The 17,510-nt window shown below is 62.3% G+C and overlaps 1 protein-coding gene across 2 annotated transcripts; it reads right to left on the bottom strand.

Moving 5' to 3' along the window:
• Positions 1 to 287: 287 nt before the first annotated feature.
• On the bottom strand, positions 288 to 16,255 carry Bmf (Bcl2 modifying factor). 2 transcript variants are annotated; one of them, XM_048332816.1, is made up of 5 exons: positions 16,078 to 16,255; positions 13,736 to 14,032; positions 11,889 to 12,067; positions 1,838 to 1,932; positions 288 to 1,662 (listed from the first exon to the last, which is right to left on the bottom strand). In XM_048332816.1, exons 2-5 carry the CDS (start codon positions 14,025 to 14,027, stop codon positions 1,548 to 1,550), a joined length of 681 nt encoding a protein of 226 aa, XP_048188773.1. In that variant the 5' UTR covers positions 14,028 to 14,032; positions 16,078 to 16,255; the 3' UTR covers positions 288 to 1,547. The 2 variants fall into 2 exon arrangements, with proteins under 2 accessions (XP_048188773.1, XP_048188774.1); XM_048332817.1 differs by lacking the exon at positions 16,078 to 16,255 and adding an exon at positions 14,839 to 15,068.
• Between the last annotated feature and the right edge of the window lie 1,255 nt (positions 16,256 to 17,510).

Here is a 17,510-nt window from a genome sequence, read left to right as displayed (position 1 = left end):
TGACAGGTCCATCTCCAGGCTCCGGGCGCGGCACAGCCGGGCAGCCACCCCACCTGAGCCTGGCAGGCCGGGCTGGACGGCTCTGACTCAGCACCAAGGGCTGGACCACTTGCCTCCGACGGCTTAAAAGTGGCCAGCGCGGTGTGGCGGGCGCAGCCCTGACCAGGACAGGGGCACACCCCACGCGGCCCGTCCGCCCACACCACGCACAGCACCCCCCCCCTCCAGAGGCCGCTGGCGGGTCCGTTCCCATCCCCCCCCCCCCCGCCTCCCGCGAGGCAGGAACGCGTCGTCTTGGGGGACAAACCTGCCACGCACCCTGAGAAAATGGTTCTTGCCACGAAGAGGTAAAATAGCTCCAGCTCATCTGGGAAGAGCGCGGGGGCTTCACGCGGCCCCGGGGCCTGCTCGGCCCGCCGCCCCGCGGAGGCGTATGGTACCTTTGTGCAAATTAGGAAAGGTCCCCCGGCTGGGCAGCCAGCGAGGCAGAGGGAGGCGGCCCTTCCGCCCGCCCTTCCGCCCGCCCCGGCCGCTCCCTCGGAGAACGACCTGCGCGCACGGCAGAGCCAGAGCCACAGCCTTCACCCGCGAGGCTTCCTCCCCGCACAGCTGCGGGAGCCGGGGCTCGCTCAGGTTCCAGGGCCACTCGGCTCCTCCAGTGTCCTCGAGACACGGAAGTCTTGTCTGCCCGGGGGGGGGGGGGGTGGGCGCCGTGTCCTTTCTTTGGGCCTTCATGCTTTCATCGTTAGCACCAATGTCATCTTTTCTTTCTTACGTGAAAATTATAATTTAATTTCTCCCGGAGTCGGGTTAGCAGATTCCCTGTGTCTGCCGATTGGCTGCTTTGAATTCCGCCCTCCCCCTCCCCCCCCACTGGAGCTGAGACAGAAGGAGGGAGTCCAGGGGCAGGGCACCCATCGGGTTCCAGGGCCGGCTCTTCCAGAAGCGGACGGGAGGCGGGACGCGTGTACCCACTTTCCCGTCCCAATCATTGTCTGCTTCTTCGAAAGTCACTTTCCAGCTGACGGAGCCGCCGCTCCGGCTTCCCCCTCGGCTCCACTAAGTTTGAGAACGGAGCGGGGCACAAGGATGGAGGTACGTGTTTCCAAGGAAACCAGTGGGCCTGGGGTGCTCTCTCAGCAGTGGTACGGTTACCCCGGTTCCCGGCCTCCTGCAGACTGGCCCGTCGGCTGGGTCACTGGAGAAGAGGTGGCGAAGGCCCAGCGGGGCTCGCCGGCCTTGACACCCAGCGGTGTCGGGACCCGGCGGCGGCGGGGGGCTCCGCACCTCAGCACCAAGCTGGGGGTCTTGGTTCACTTCTTGGCACCTTTGAATGGCAGGGTCTGGACAAGGAATCCCTGAGCCCCTGGCGTGGGCACGGACTGGGCCCAGTGAGGATCCAGATGTGGAGCCGGCCACCTAGGCCACGGGCCCCTCCTCGGCTGGGCCGGTCAGACCACGCCCCTCCGCTCGACGGGACGGTCTCGCCTGCCTCACCTCCCACTTCTGGACACAGAAAAGCTACAGCCACTTTCTGAAGCCCAGGGCTAAGCGGTCATCTTCCAACAGTGCTGACCGGAGAGTCCACTTGTGAGAGCCCTCGGGAGTCCCCAGCCTGGCTGTCGACAGTGTTTGACGAAGGCCCCATTCCTGGCGGAGGCCCTGACCAGGGGACACGAATCCCAGTGGGGCAAGTCATATGTACACACAGAGAGAACGTCAAAAATAAGAGTAACAAAAAACCAACGCTGCAAGACAGGGTGGGTCGTCCCCTATGTCCTTCCAGTTCCGGCCTGCCTTCCTGGTGCCCCGTGCGCCGAGGGCAGCCCGGCCTCACCTGGGCCCTGCCCTGTCCCTGTGGTCTCGGTTCAAGGCCAGGTTGTGCAGGAAGAGGAGGATCTGCCCCCAGCCTCGGTCCGGGTTCTGCTGGTGCTGGAGAGGGAAGACATGATTACCTGAGACCACTGTTCACACCAGCGGCCCCAGCCAGTGTGCACAGGGACACACACACACACACACACACACACACACACAGACCAGCCTCTATGTGCATTGTGCAGAAAAGATCAGACCTCTTCCCCGGCTCCCAGGATTTTCCAGAGTTTAGCCAAGTGCTGCTTTTAATCAGATTGGCTCCCGAGCCCCTAGACCTCAGCTGCATGAACAACAAACTTGCTTCAGAAAGAAAGGTCCGCCCCCCCCCGCCCCCACTCCAAAGGAACACTGAGAACAAGGGAGGGGGGTCACCCTCCATCTGCAAGTGATTTGACACTGTAAAGGTCAAAGGGTTAATCTTCAATTTAAACCACACTGCTGAGGCAGCAAAAATCTGATTTCATCCAGTGCAAACACACACACACACACACGTGTGTGCATGCGCGCGCACACACACATACACACACACACACAGCACGCTCCCCCTCCTCAGCATCTCCAGCTCAGGGCTGCCCTTTTTATAGCTGTTCTTGACAGTAAGCCATAAATAATCCCTCTTGGAGCGCTCTCCTGCCGACTGGAGCCAATTAAATGTTAAGCAAGAACATACTTGAAAACAAAACAAAAACAAAGAATGCACACCACGCTCTGCTCTGGGGGTCACACCAGGTCCTGCCGGCAGACTAGGAAGCCGGGGGTAAAGTTCAGGGGGCAGCGACTCCTGGGCTGGGGCCTGGGGTCCTGCCCAAGCAGGTATCATTTCCCCGGAGGCCGGGAGAGGCCCGGCGGGGGCCAGCGGGCGCTGGAAGGGGGGTCAGCTTCCTCCCGCTCTGCCCGCGGGGCTGCGGGCTGGGCCCCTCTGCAGGGCTCCGGGCGGGCGCGGGGACCGGGCCAGGCCGGGCTGGACGGGGGTTTCTTCAGTGTCTGCTCGGCCAGTGTCTAAGGGAGCGGGAGTCCATTTGTTTTTAACATCAGAACTTGAGCCGCCCGCTCCTGCCCCGGCCGCTCCGGGTTCCAGGCGGGAAGCGGAGGCCAGTGGGGCCGTGGGCCTCGGAAGCCAGGCCTCCCGCACCCCGGGGCTGCGCCGGGTCCCCAGGGGAACAGCGCGTCCCCCCGGCTGACCCCCAGGCCGGACAGGTGAACACGGGCACTGCATTCCTGGCACACTGCAGTGTACGTGTGTCCTCTGCACGCCCGCCGCCTCTGTATATACGATCATGTCCGTCGGAGACCGAATAGCTCAAGCCACCACAGGGCTAAGACATGGCAAGGACCAGATTAAACCCAGGTCATCTGGTCGCAGAGCAATCAATACTCTACCTATCACCCCAGGCTTCAAAGGCCAACACCCATCTTTCTTCCTTTTCTTTTTTGTGGTACTGGGATTTAAATTCAGGACCTCCTTCCGCCTGAGCCATGCTTCTAGATCTTTTGCTTTTGCTTGTTTTGTGGACAGGGTCTCATGCGTTTGCCCCCGCTGGCCACCAGCTCAAGAACCATCTTCACACCACAGCAGATCCTCTCTCCTTTTCCTCACGAACTCACCTCAAAACAGCCCAGAGGCCAATGGTTTGGGGCCAGCCCTATGTCCGTGCCTCAGTCTCCGCTACAGCCCGCTGGGAGACACTGCCTGAGGCCTAGCTAACTTCCTGGGAGGTCTCTGAGGACCGAGCAAGGCGTCGCCATATCCCATCCTTCAAGGGCGTTTGGGGGACCCAGAAGCATCTGCTGAGCGGCGGGGGCTCACACAGAGGGCTGACGGCTGGCGGGAGGCCGCCACGCAGGCCAGCCTTCGGGGGACCGGCTTCCGTGCTCTACCTGCGAGGGTCCTCGGGACTCGCGAGCTGGAAGGCAGACCCCCAGGGCGATGCCGAACCCTCAGGTCAGGAGCCCCAGGGCCTGGCTGCATCAGCTGCGTCTCCCACTAACCCCACTTGACGGGTAAGGACAGTGCAGGTGTTGCACCAGGCCTGTGGTTTCTAAACCCGAGTGTGTCACAAAGCCGGCAGAAGGCCCGCTGTTCTCAGACCCGCGCTGACCAACGGGCTTGGAAACTGCATGAAATTACCATCGAGAAGGCAACATCCCCCTTGACAACCCGTGGCCTCCCCACGTCACCCCCGAGCTCTTTCCACCTGGCGCTGCAGCCGGCTCCCAAGCAAGCTCTTCAGCACCCCAAGAGTGCTTTCCAACCCAAGGAGTCCACCTGCACAGTCACCCCCTGGATCACAGCCCGGAGCTCCCACCCCCGAACGCCACCAGCCAGGGGGGCCTGGGGGGCCCGGGGCGCGGTGTGCTGGCGCTGGGAGCCCCCTGGACCCTCCCCGGGGACAGCAGAGCCCCTCATGCCACACTGAGCCCCCAGGAGTGTCCCCCACCACGAGAATCAAAGGACACCCCGATGACAAGGAACAATGATAAATTAAACGAAAGGGACTGTCAAGAAAGGGAAGGAAAAGGACTTGAAGGGGGGCCAGAGACAGAGTGAGAGAAATGGAGAGGGGGGAGAGACAGACAGACAGACAGACACTGTGGGGGAAGGAAATCAGCCTTCAGTGAACAGGATGGAAGACACAAAGACACGAAGGCAGACAGCATGGGTCTTTCTGCTGGAGGGTGAAGAGGAGGAGGAGGAGGAGGAGGAAGTGGAGGAGAAGGAGGAGGGAGAAGGAAGGGGGAACCAGGAAAGCCCATGCCCAGCCTCTGGCTCTCGGGTGCCTGGCTTGGTGCCCAGCACACAGTCCAGGTCACTGGAGGCAAAGCCTTGGAGAAAGGCCCAGCTCCTTCAGACCCAGCATGAGCGCCCCTGGGGTGGGAGTGGTTCCCCGAAAACACAGGTGGCCAGAGGTGGGAAGCTGGAGTCAGGAGGTCAAAAACCAGGTCCCCAAGACTCATAGAACCTTGGACTCAGGAATAGAGAGTGCGCAAGGCAGGGGCCCGAACAGGAAAACGGAGGTGTTTGCAGAGGCTGAGTTGTTGCCAACAGCAACAGAGCCACCACCATCACCCCCCAGGGGAGACAGGTGTCTTGGACTGGTGTTTAAATCCCCACTGTGTGCAAGGGACTCCGAATGCTTGGCCAGCCAACTGGATAAAGATGGGAGTGGAGAGTACCCAGTAGGCGCTCACAGGTGCACGTGCGACCGACCGGCCAAGAGTCAGCCCTGCGCCGTGACCCACTTGCCGGAGGCCAAGAGCAGCTGCCATCAGGCCGGCTTGAGGGATCTGCCGTACGTACGCGACGGACCCGCCGGAGGGAGGCTCTCGTACACAAAGAGCTGGCTGCGGGTGACACGAAGCGAGCTCGGGCGACACGAAGCCAACTGGCTCGTCCCCCCCGGTCTGCAGGAAGAAGGCGGCGGGCTCCTCCGGCCGTCTCAGCCTAAGAATCGCCCGCGTCGCCTGAGTCCCCCACCGCTCCGGCCGAGCTACGTCCCCCTCCTCCCCGCTTTAAGAGACGCCACGTTACCAGATCGCCCTTGGTGCCGTCTCAGACTCAGGGAAGACTTCCCTGGGCTCTCAAGGAATGGAATCCCCACAAAGAGCCGGGACACAGAAAGCTCTCCTGAAATCCCCACAAAGAGCCGGGACACAGAAGGGCCTGGAATCACCAATGCTAGTTTCTAGTCAGGGAAGCGAGAACTTTGAAAAAAAAAGTTATTCCAAGCCAATTACGTGAGTTGTTCAGCCCCGTGACTTCTGACTTCCAAAGCTATGCTCTTTCTCTACAATATTGTGGCATGTTCAGTCACCTTATGGAAATAATGTTAACTCTGCAAGGAGAATCGCCACCGAGCTCCTCCCCTCCTATGTTTAAGGACATTGTTTCCAGATCATTAACTATTTAGAAAGGATGCTGTGGACCAGAAAAAAATAAAATAAAACCTTCCAGAGACAGAGCTAACTAAAGATCAAACAGAAATAAAAGCTAAGACTAGGCTGAAATTAGAACTTCAGATCATGTTCTGAGACCGGTCTCCTTTGCTTTAAAATGCAGAATTGCACCGACTCTGCTTTATGGGGTTGGGGGTGGGGGGGGAGCCCCACTCTGTAAAGTGAAGTTTTCCAACCGGTAGGTTTTCTCCTCCCCCTCACGCTCTACAAGTGAACAAGAGAGCAGAAACATTAAGATGAGGGAGATCTTAGGAAAATTCCACTTGGGAGAAGTTGGGGGAGATGTTTTTGCTCGAGCCGGCGAGCTTTTTATCAAGCATCCAGCTGAACCAAGAAGCAAAGATGATCTAGAGCGAACGTCCATTCTCCGTTATGCCGCAGTCCAATGGGAACGCAAGCAAGCACACAGAACCACGTATGGTCTGAGGAAGGACGGATGGGGGCAATCAAGCCCCTTTGGTCCTCGCTCCGTGTGTGCGTCTGCAGGGCGGCAGGTTCTGGAAGGCTGGAGGGTCTTGGGTTTAAACCAATCAAGTCTCTGCAGCTCCAAGCTCAGCCGCCACAGTGCTCGTGGGTACCCCTGACACCTGGCGTCTACAAGTACCAGATCGCTCTGGGGTTCGATGATAAAGACAGACGTGACGCCCCGGGGGGGGGGGGGGGCGGGCCGCGGTGGGGCAGCTCTGAATAGCCGAGAGCCACTTCGCCTTCCTCAGTTTCCCTGGCCGCGCTCCATTGCGCGCGGACGCCTGCGGTCCTGGGGACATGCCCGACTGTCCACTCGGGAGCTGCCCACAATAGCCAGAGAGGATCCTGGGCACTGCTGAGGCGGGCACCTGCCAACCACCACGGGGCAAGGAGCCCTGGCCCAGCCTTCTGCCGCCGCAGACACCCGGCTCCCCAGCAAGGTGGCAAAATGGAAAAGGAAACGCTCCTTCCCGGGAGCTCCTCCGTGCAGCCGCCGGGGCTCCCGGTGTCAACGCCACCGCGGAGGCGCCCGTGGCTTCTCGGAGGGAGAAGGGCAGCCGAGGGCAACCGCTTCCGTGGGGGGCCGTGTGGACTTCCGCCGACACACTGTGCCCTGACTTGGCGGGGGGGGGAGGCTGAAGGAGCAGGTGGGAGGCGGGGGTGGGCTGTGGCCGGTCCTCCCCACTTCCACGGCCTCGAGGCGGGAACCCCTGAGCCCTCTGCCCACACCCCCAGGGAAGAGGAGTCTGGGTTTCGGTTTCCCTCCCTCTCAGAACAGAGCTCCTGTCTCTCGCGGGGTGGGGATGGAGGAGGACCAGGCCTGCTGTGGGACTGTCAGGCTGGAGGGAAGGAACCCCAAGGCTCTGACGTGGGGCTTTGCAGGCTGCTGTCTGTTCCTGCCCCGTCCGGGCGAGCAGACTGGGCAGGACAAAGGCCGGGCGTCCTGTCAGCGCCAAGCGGTACCGTTGCGGTCGCGGGGCGCGCTGGCTCCGCTGCCCAGCGTGGAGGGCAAGGCAGAGCGGCGGGGCTCCGCGCCGCGGGCTCACACCTGTCGCCCTAGCCACTCAGAAGGCCGAGATCTGAGGATCACAGTTCAAAGTCAGCCCAGGAGGGAAAGTCAGTGAGACTCTTATCCCCAGTGAACCACCAAAAAGCCAGAAGTGGAGCTGTGGCTCAAGTGGTAGAGCGCTACCTTTAAGTAAAAAATGAAGCTCAGAAACAGTGCCCAGGCCCAGAATTCAAGCCCTAGGACCACACACCTACACACACACACACACACACACACACACACACACACACACACACACAAAGCAGGCATTTTTCTGTATTCTTCTTTGTGCCTCTTTGAGTCCCTTCTTCTTGTCATCTCTCCCCACACCAAAAAAAAAAAAAAAAGGAAAGAAAAGAAACCCACACCAAAGCCAACTTTCATCCCAACCCCACACACAGCCTGCCCTGGTGGGGCAGGAAGAAGAACTGCCCGGAAGTCCAAGGCCCTTCTTCTCCTGGAAGAGAGCGAACAGTCAGGTGCGGCGTGTGGGGAACTCGGCCTCTCGTCTGCCACGCTGATGACTCAGAGGCTAAATATAGCGAGTGATATAAACAGAGCCAGCCACAGAGCAAACACAGGGCCCCCGGCCCCAGCCCCGGCTCTCACGCACACACGCCGCCCGCCCTGCGCGGCCCCTCCTCCCCGCACTGTCCCGAGTGGACCTCCCACGCCTGCCCCGCGGGCTGGCTCCCAGGGGCCCTCCTCACTCCGGGGTCCCCCGCACGGGGTCACTCCCGTCTAGAGGCCGAGTGACCTCATTAGGCACGGTCTGAGCTCCAGAAAACCACTCGCCAACATGGACAGCCTCCAAAAGGGTCAGGAAGCAGCCAGGGCGCCCTGAACAAAGGATCCAGGCTGCTGGGCAGAGACGCTGCTAGTTAATAAACCGTGCAAACACGGCTTTGGTGCAACTTCCAACGGAGCTCCCCAAGAGCTATAAACCCAGGTCCAGGAGAAATCTCCAACTCACCTTTCAGCGTATTCCCAGAAGCGTCCAGCTTTCCACACAGTTAAACACAACAGTGGTTCTATTTGTTTGATTTTGCACGCGGGGATCAAACTCAGGGCCTATCCCTGTGAGGCAAGTGGTCCACCGCTGAACTCCACCACCAATGCCAGCCCCATAGCTGTATGATAACCCACACCTCTGCAACGCAGGCCCCGAAACGTCAGGCCTGGCCCCATGGTTTGCCAGTGAGCACGGATGTTGAAGTGACTGCGGGGAGTTTTTAACCCAGATCTGCCTGCGAGCCACGCATCCGTCCTGTCACTTCACAGCAAAGGAAGATTTCAACTGATAAGTGGGAAAGCCATTTCCAACATGAAGAACCCGGGGCTGGAAGTATGGCTCAGTGGTAGAACACCTGGCTGGCAAGTGCTAAAGGCCTGAGTTCAAATCCTAGTAGTACCGCTTTTCTTTGGGTGATACTCGGGATTGAACTCAGGGGCTTTTCCTATCTAGGTGCCCTACCCCTGGAGTCATGCACCAGCCTTCTCTTGTCTTGGCTATTTTTCAGATAGGGTCTCCATGTATCCCCAGGGACATGTGGACTCCACCTGCCTATGTACACTTCCCTAGCTAGGCACGTACACTACGCCTGGCTATTGACTGAGATGGAGGAATCTCAGGTTGATGCCGGAGTTGGCTTCAAACTGGAATCCCCCGCTGCTTCGCATCTAAGAAGTCCTAAGCAGCTAGCATTACAGGCATGAGCCACTGGTACCTGGCCAGCAACTACTTTTTGAGGATTTGGGGCTTCTGGTTCTGTCATACTGAGTCTCACTATGCAGCCCGGGCAGAACCCCAAGGACTGGCGTGCACCACCACGCTTAGCAGGCGCTTAGCTTCCTAGCACTGCCTACAAATGCTCCCACAAGTCTCACAATGGGCCACGGGGACCAGCGCCGTTCCTAGGGGAGGGAAAAGCAGTGACTGCCTTTGCAGAGCCCATTCTGGAGGAGGTCACACAGAGAGAAGGAGAAGAAACTGGAGGCCCAAACCTTGCGGTCAGGGGAGCTCTCCAGTCCCGTTAGGAAGCTACTTTGCACCTCCCTTCTCCACACGGACCTTAGTATTCCCAGAACCCAAGTCCAAGCACCCCCCCACACAAGGGACCTTCAGGAATCCCTGCTACAGCCTGTCACCCAAAAGGAACGGTGTGTGTGTGTGTGTGTGTGTGTGTGTGACACTCCTGTCCCCGAGGGAGGTGCAGCACGTGTCCGGGTTCGGGAAAGCTTCCTTAAAATAGGCTTGGTGGTGAACAGCTACAATCCCGGCACTCAGGAAGCAGAGGTGGGAGAAGAGCAAGTTGGAGACCAGCCTGGGAACATGGCAGACTTGTCTGACTATTTCCAACTCCCTCCACCCAAAAAGAAAAGCTTCTTGCCTCCTCTCCCTTTGCCTCCAACATTCTTGCTGTTTTGGAAACCCAAAGAACCAATCCAATGGTGGGCACCTATGGAGTCCGTTCTGCCCATAGAGTCCTCTAGTCCACAGGAGCCTCCCCCTCGCCCCCCGCCATCCCTGCCAGGTTACCACACTCCTCACACGGTACTCGGAGACAGCATATGGTGTTACATCCAATCTGCCATAACGCCATCTCCCTCCTTACCACACCCCACCCAGGGAGGGGCCCCGGGACAGGCAAGATGACTGAGATCTGAAACCAAGGACAGAGGACTGCACCCCCCCCCACACACAGGGCCCCAATGGCCCCCGAGCTGGGGAAGAAAGGCGGCCAGGCCACCTCAATCCCCTCTAGGGTTGGCCTCTCTCAGGCCTCTAAATACAGCCCACCATGCTGAGCAATTATTACCTGTGAACAGACATGGGGAAGACCCAGGCCCACCACAGAATAGACAGGGCGGGGAGTCCAAGGAAGGCTGTAAGGGGGAACCAACAAGAACAAGGATGGGGCTGAGTGCCGGCGGCTCACGTCCATCATCCTAGCTACTCAGGAGGCTGAGATCTGAGGATGGCGGTTCAAAGCCGGCCTGGGCAGGAAAGTCTGCGAGACGCTTAGCTCCAATGAACCACCAGAAGACTGGAAGCGGCGCTGTGGCTCAAGTGGTAGAGCGCTAGCCTTGAGCTGAAGAGCCCAGGGACAGTGCTAGGCCCGCAGTTCAAGCCCCACAACCCAAGCCCAGGCAGGGCCCATATACCTGTGTTCCTCATGCCAGCCCTTACTGGGGAGTAAGGGATCAGCATCAGAGACAGTCTTGCAAGAAAATGTCTCCCTCTGTATAACAGGGAATTTGGGGGCGTGGGCCCTTCGGCCTCCCGCCCGGGAGAGAGAAGTAGACAGCTGGCAGAGCGGGAAGGGGCTGTGGGAGCCCGGGAGGCTCACCGCAGGCAGGGGCAGCACCTCAGGCCTTCTCCGCGGCCTTCCCTTCTCCCCGCAGCAGCAGGGGCTGTGGCGCACAGGATGGGGCCCCCATCTAGAACTGACCAGCGCCCCTCAAGAGGCAGCCCTCAACTGGAAGACATGGCGCCAGGCAGCTGACTTCTGGATGTGTCCTCTCGGCGAGGGTAGGGACCTCCACCCAGCGTCTTCCTGTGCCCATCTGCACTAGGACCAGAAGCCACGCACGCGCCGGGCCTTTAAGCCGGGTGGGCTGCGTGGAAGGAGGGAGGCCAAGAGACTGAAGGGAGAATCGGGGTCCTCGCATGGATGGAAGGGGGGACGTCAGGCCCACGTTTCCACAGGACAATCCAAAGGGGAATGGGGCCAGAGTTGGGGCCAGAGGCCGCCAGGCTGCCTTCCTCCGTGACCAGGAAGAGCTGGGAGAGCCTGAGGCCAGGGCTGGACCCCAATCTCCCGCAGATTCCTTAGGAGACGGTGTACGCACGCACACGCGTGCGCACACACACGCACACACACCCTGCTCCGAGGAAACCCCAGGTCAGTTCCACACGCACACGCACTTGGTCTCACATCCAACTCCCTGTCAATCCGTTTGGTTCATCTGGAGTCGCGCATCTCATTTCAGGATCTGACCAAGCCTGGTGGCCATTTGCTCCTTGGGCTTGCAGACAGACAGGCGGGCGGGCAGGTGGACAGAAGGACACGCGCGTGCACACACTCAGGCACGCACACACGCGCACACTGCGCTCACTTCCTGGCGCCTCGGGCCCGGAGGGGAAGGGTTAAGGCGGCCGGGAGCCCCGGGCACGAGCCCGCCGGCCGCCGCCTTTGTGGCCGGGCCCGGCCCCCCGCCCCGCGCCGCCGCGGGACGCTCCGCCCCGGCGGGGCTGGTGCCAGGCTGCCGGCCGAGCGCCCGCCGCGCCCGCCGCCCGCCGCGCCCCGCGCCGTGCCCGCCCCGCGCCCCGCCGGCCCCCGCCGCCCCCGCCGCCGCCGCCGGCTCCCCAGCTGCGCGGGTCGGGTTTCAACCGGTTCCACCGCTCTCCCCGCTCCGGCCCCAGCCACCCCCCCCCCCCCGCCCGCCCCCGCGGGTCCGCCCCAGCCCCGGCGGGGGTCCGTCCGCGCGGGTCCCGGGGGTCCGGCGGCCCCGCGCCTCCCCCCTCCGGCCCCGGGCCTACCCGCTGCGCGTGGAGCCGGTGGAACTGATCCGCGATGCACCGCAGCTTCCGGGCGATCTGCAGCTCCGCGCGGTGCGGCCACGGGCCGTCGGGGGGCTGCTCGGCCCGGGGCGGCGCGGCGGCGGCGGCGGCGGGGGAGCGCGCGGGCGCGGGGAGCCGGAGCCGGTAGCCGGCGCTGCCTGCGGACACAGAACCCGCCGTCACCGCCGCGGCCCGGCCTTCCCGGGGCTCCGGGACGGGGCGGGAAGCCAAGCCTGGACAGCCTGCCCGGCCCGCTGCCCACGGGCGGGCGCGCAGGGGACACGAGGCCGGCGCGCGGGGGGGGGGGGGGGGCTCACACCTGCACCCCGAGCTACTCAGGAGGCGCAGATCTGGGAATGGCGGTTCCAACCCGGCCCAGGCAGGACCGTCCATGAGACTCTTAGCTCCCATCAACCAGCCAAAAGCCAGACGGGGAGTAGTGGCTCCAGGGGTGGAGCGCTAGCCTTGAGCTAGTCCTTGAGGGCTCAGGGGCAGTGCCCAGGCCCGGAGTTCAAGCCCTAGGACCAGCACCAAAAACGTTGCTATAGGGCTTAGGAGTGCAACTCAGTGGTAGCTGAGCTAAGGCCTGGGGTTCGGTAGCACACCACACACACACACGTCGATCCTAGCAGAGACCCAGCCTTCCCCTCGGCTCTCCTTCAGCATGGCAGAGGTGTGAGCGCGCATGCTGGCCTTCTGTCTTTATTCCTCAAGCTACGCTTGACCACAGACATTCAATCTATTACTCATTTGACAGCAGGTTGAGAGTTCCTCTCTGGAAAAGATCAGAGTTCTTGGGTTGAACAAAGCAAGAGACAGAAAAACAGAACACACAGAAAGTGTCCTCACTTTTTTTTTTTTACTGCAGTGGAGAAAAGCTGGGCTCAGCACCTGAAGTTCTGGGCAGCAGCACAAAAGCGGGTAAGCGAAACCTCCTGGGGTCCCTGGCAGAGCGGCCCAGTCCCTCTCTGGAGGCTGCCCAGCCAGGCTGGGGGGCCGGAGCACAGAGCTCCCCAAGGGCTGGCACCAGAGCAACCGCTAGGGCCGCTGGCTCCTCCCCGCTTTCCCTCTGCTGGCCTTCTCCAACTTACACTCCCCGCCAAAACTTCTTGAGTTGTTATTCCCCTTTGGGAATAACTGCAGGGTCCCCTCTGTCTGCGAGGGATGGCCTCTGAACTCTTACTCTCCCTCCACAAACCAGTGTGCTAAAAGAAGAAAACAGGCAGAATGTCTAACCCTGCCCTTTTGCCAGGGGAGGGCCTATTTCTCATAAAACAAACCATTTAAGCCCACAAATGAAGGGGTCCTGTCTGATTCAGCTTTGCAGACAGCCCCTCTGCTGGCACGGAGCCCAGGCCCGCCCAACCTCTTCCTCTGGATCCTCTTCCAAACACAAGAGATTCCCCAGTAACAACTTGGGGCCACCTTCTGCCTTCAGGAGGTTCCTTATCAGGATGGCCTGGCTGATTCCTCGGGTGTCACAGCCCTTTAATAGCCATCTCTTGGGCTACCTTATGGAAGGCAAGTCACTTATCAGGATACAAAAGACTGGGCCACTCAAGGGACACAGTATGTCAGGGGAGACACCAGGGACCCAAAGTTCCCTCCAGAAAGAGATGAAAGCTTTGTCCTGGGGGAGGAGGTGGGGGGGCCTGAGTACAGGTAGGAAGCAACAAGTGGATAACCGGAAGGTTGATGAGATGGCTCCCCCCGCCTTCTGTGCTACTCAAATATGGGGAAGGAAATATGGTGCAGGTTGATGGGGGGAAAGTCCCCTCTTTTCCCCCAATCTCTATGGGAGGAGTCCTGGGGCTCAGAGCACTCACCATAAAAGAGTCGCTGGGGCTCTTCAGTTACCCCACACGGTAGCATGACACCCTGGCTGGGGGAGGCTGGGCTGAGCGTCTGAGTGGCTTTGTCTTCCTGGCTGGTGGGTCGAAGCCCAGGGCCGCAGCAGTGGGTGAGGGGGAAGAGCTGAAGCCGGCTGAGGGGGCAGTCGAGATGGCTCTGGGCAAACAAGGCAGCGGAGAGCAGGCTCCCGGGCTGGGTTCCCGGCTCCCCGTCTTCTGCTTGGAACACATCATCCTCCAGCTCCTCCACACACTGAGGCGGCTCCATCTCCCCTGCAAGGAAGGGAGCAAGGGAAACATCTGGGATGCTGCCCCACCCGGGCCGTGCCTGGAAGGACACCCCCCCCCATTCCTCTTTCCAGCACCCCTCCTGAGCGGAGGGAGCCAGGTCCGGTTCTGATGGCATTAGAGCCCTGACAACACATCCTCTCCGAGGTGGGTGGTTTCAACAGTCAGGACCTCTCACGGCTCTTCCCTCAGCCCACCATGGCCACCTTTCTCTCAACCGCCTCCGACCTAGGCACTACTAGACTCGACTTGGAGGGTCGTGAGCGACAGCAGAGGCAGGATCAGGTGCCACCGGGGAAAACACAAGAAAAGGCTAACCTTGGGAAGTGGCTACGAGGACACCACGGAGAGGGCGATGACTGGCTGTACCAAAGCTGCTCAACACACACACACACACACACACACACACACACACACACACACAGCACCCTAAGGACCCTCAAGCCCTTGTCTCAGTCTCAGCAGAACTCCAGGATCAGCAATGAAGATGGGGGGGGGGGAAGCTAGCAGTCCTGGGACAGCCAGGTTCCCTCCAAACCTGCTAAGCCCCGCCCTACGCCTGCCCGCCCGTCCACACTGGTCCCCGCCCCCTCCTTGCACAACACAACAAACAGGCTCAGTGGTGTGGGAGAGTGTGTCCTGGAAGAGGGAATAAAGACTGGAATTAGTCACTGCAGCTGCCTTCTCAGCTGTCTGTGAGCGGAGAAGAGCTGTCTGCCTACCACAGGTTGGCCTCAAGGGTGGATCGACCAAGCCCCCCCACCCCCCACCTCCCAGCTCGGTGGACTCACTAATCTCCGTGACTCCAAATCCTCGTCCCTCCAGCCTCCCATTCCTGCCACAGCTCGACTTGATCGGTTCGACGTGCCAGCCAGGAGGAAGTGAAATCCGGCCCCCTCTCTGCACCTCACTCAGTGCCTAGACTAGGCAGGTTGCTGATGGGGTTCTTGGTGATAAAGAAGTTCCTCTTGCTCCACCTGATGGCTCGTGGAGGTCAGCACTTCTACTGGCTGGTGAACATTTCTTCCCAGCTTCCTCCACCCTGACTCCCAGGGCCTTGGGCCAACTTACATAGTTAAAGCAAGGCTAAAAGTTTGTCCCCGACTCAATGAGTGACCGCCAGAAGTTCTGGCCCCCAGTGTCTTGTCTTTGAAGAACAAGCCCTGAAAGAGGTGAAGTCCTTAAAGGGATGGCAGATAAATTCAGAAATCCTGCCTTTCCCCAATGCGAGTTCTCAGAGTAATGCCCGCCCCCTGCTCTCCCGGGCCTATCTATGGTCCCGTCTCTGCCCTTTCTCTGCAGAATGAAGTCATGCCTACTACATGCCTACTACAAAGCACACATGTCTCTGTTTCCCAATGGGGGTATGTGTGGGAGGACAGCCACCTTAACAACACAAGAGAAAACATGTCCCCCTCCCCCCCCCAGGAAAGGACCAAGTCCCTGTCACCTGGCTAGGGGTCCCTCCCTTCCAGCTCTCCAGCCTCTCCTCCGCAGGCCAGCAATCCCAGACCTAAGAAGGGACCCCTCCAGGCCAATCACAGGCGGGAATCATTGTCTGGGTGTTCGCTTTGAAGCCTATCACTTCCCCTCCCCCCCCCGTCCCAGTAAAGCCCCAAAGTTCAACCCGGGCCCAGACTGGACAGTGGGGGAGGTGCAGCCGGAGGGTGTGGCCCCGAGGGCCGGGAGACCCCTCCCACTCTCCGAAGGAGCTGCAGGTGCCTCTCGGGTCCGCGGGAGCCTGCGCGGGGCGGTGGGTGAGGCTCGAGTGTGAACCCCTTTCCTTCCTATCCCGCGAACTGAAGTGGCGATGTCCAGGCCGGCGGGGGGAAGACATTCCCCCAGATCGCTGCGGCCGAGGAATGCTTTGTGTCCCCCCCACCCCCCCCCACTCGCTGCAGCCACCCCAGTGCCGCCTCGGGGCGCGCAACTCCTGACTCCGCGGGAAGGCGCCCGGACCCCCCGCGCGGGGTAAGGGCGAAGGTCTCGGGGCACACGCACACGCACGCACGCACACGCTCACTCCAGACCTGGGGGGCTCCAGGAGAGAGTCTCGGCCTCCGAGTCGCGATGCCAGGGCTCCGCGCCAGGGTCCAGGGTGACGAGCGCGCTCGGGGGGCTTGGCGCCCGGACTCGGCGGGGAAGGAAGGGGGCTTCGGAGCCCCGCTGCCGAGGAGAGGAGCGTCAGACGCCGCGGGGGGCCGGGGGGGACCCCGCGGCTCCCGCAGTCAGCCCCCGGGGCCGCCCGACCCCCGGAACCCGACGCCTCCCGGTTAGTTCCCCAGCGCGGCGAGCCCCCCAACTTTCTTCTCGGAGCGGCGCGCTCGGACTTGCGTCCCGCACCCCGGCTCCCGCACCCCGGCGCCCCGGCGGCTCCTCACGCGCCGGTCCTCCCCGGATGCCCGCGGGCCCCCCACCCTGCCCGGGCCCCCCACGCGCGCGGCGACACGCGCCTCGCCCCCCACTTCCCCAAGGCGGGGCGATCCGGCCCGGCCCGGACCCCCCGCCGCCCGCGCGCTCACCGGGGCGGGCGGAGCCGGGGCCGGGGCCGGGGCCGGGGCCGGGGCCGGGGCCGGGGCCGGGGCGGGCGGACGGGAGGCGAGGAGGCCAGCGCGCCCCGCGCACCGCGCCGTATTGTTTCCAAAATACGCCCGCCCGGGGCATCCCGCAAACAGCTGACGAGGCCCCGCCCCGCGCGCGTCACGCCGGCCGCCGGCCAATGGCGAGCGAGCGCCGGAGCCCGGGCGGGGCCGCCGCCGGGGACCGTCACGATGGTGCGAACCGTCCAGGGGCCGGAGCAAAATTCCCTCCGCCGTCGGAAACGCAGCGGGGGCGCCGGCGCCGGCCGGGACCGCGCTTCCCCGGCGAGGCCGGCTCCGGAAACGCCGGAGAGTCCCCGAGGCCGAGCGGGCCGGAGCGGGCCGGAGCGGGCCGGAGCGGGCCACGCCCCGCGGCGGCGGCCGGGCCTGCTCCCCGGGGTCTCCGCGCCCCGCCCGCCGGGGCGGGGGGGGGGTGGCGGGGCGCCGCGGCCGGGGAGGTCAGGGGTCTCACCCCCGCCTCTCGTCCCGGCCCCGGCGGGCCCCCCCTCCCCGCGCCGCCTCTCCTCTCCTCCCGGCGGGGTCGGGACCTGCCCGCTGGGGCTGCGGCTCGGCGAACCCAGCCTAGGAGTCCGCGAAGCCCGGCCGAGGACCGACCGCGCGCCCTCGACGGCCCGGCCGTCGCTTCCCGCCCCCTCGGCCCCGCTTGTTCTCCCCCTGAGAAGCTTCGGCGGAGAGGCCCCGAAGGAGGTGGGGTCCCCCCCCCCCCGGCCGACTCGGGAAGGGATGCAAAGAGTTAAGGGGAGGCTGGTCCCGATCGAGAGCAAAGCCAGCCCCCCGTGGAAAGCGGGTGGGAGCCCTCTCCATTGTTGCTCTGAAACTCCAGTAACTGGATCCCCGGGAAGGGTGGTTTTTAAAGAACCAGC

The sequence above is a fragment of the Perognathus longimembris genome, chromosome 23, assembly GCF_023159225.1.
Source record: "Perognathus longimembris pacificus isolate PPM17 chromosome 23, ASM2315922v1, whole genome shotgun sequence".
NCBI lineage: Eukaryota > Metazoa > Chordata > Mammalia > Rodentia > Heteromyidae > Perognathus > Perognathus longimembris.
Note: the sequence above shows the minus strand (reverse complement) of the source record. Positions and strands in the feature narration are given on the sequence as shown.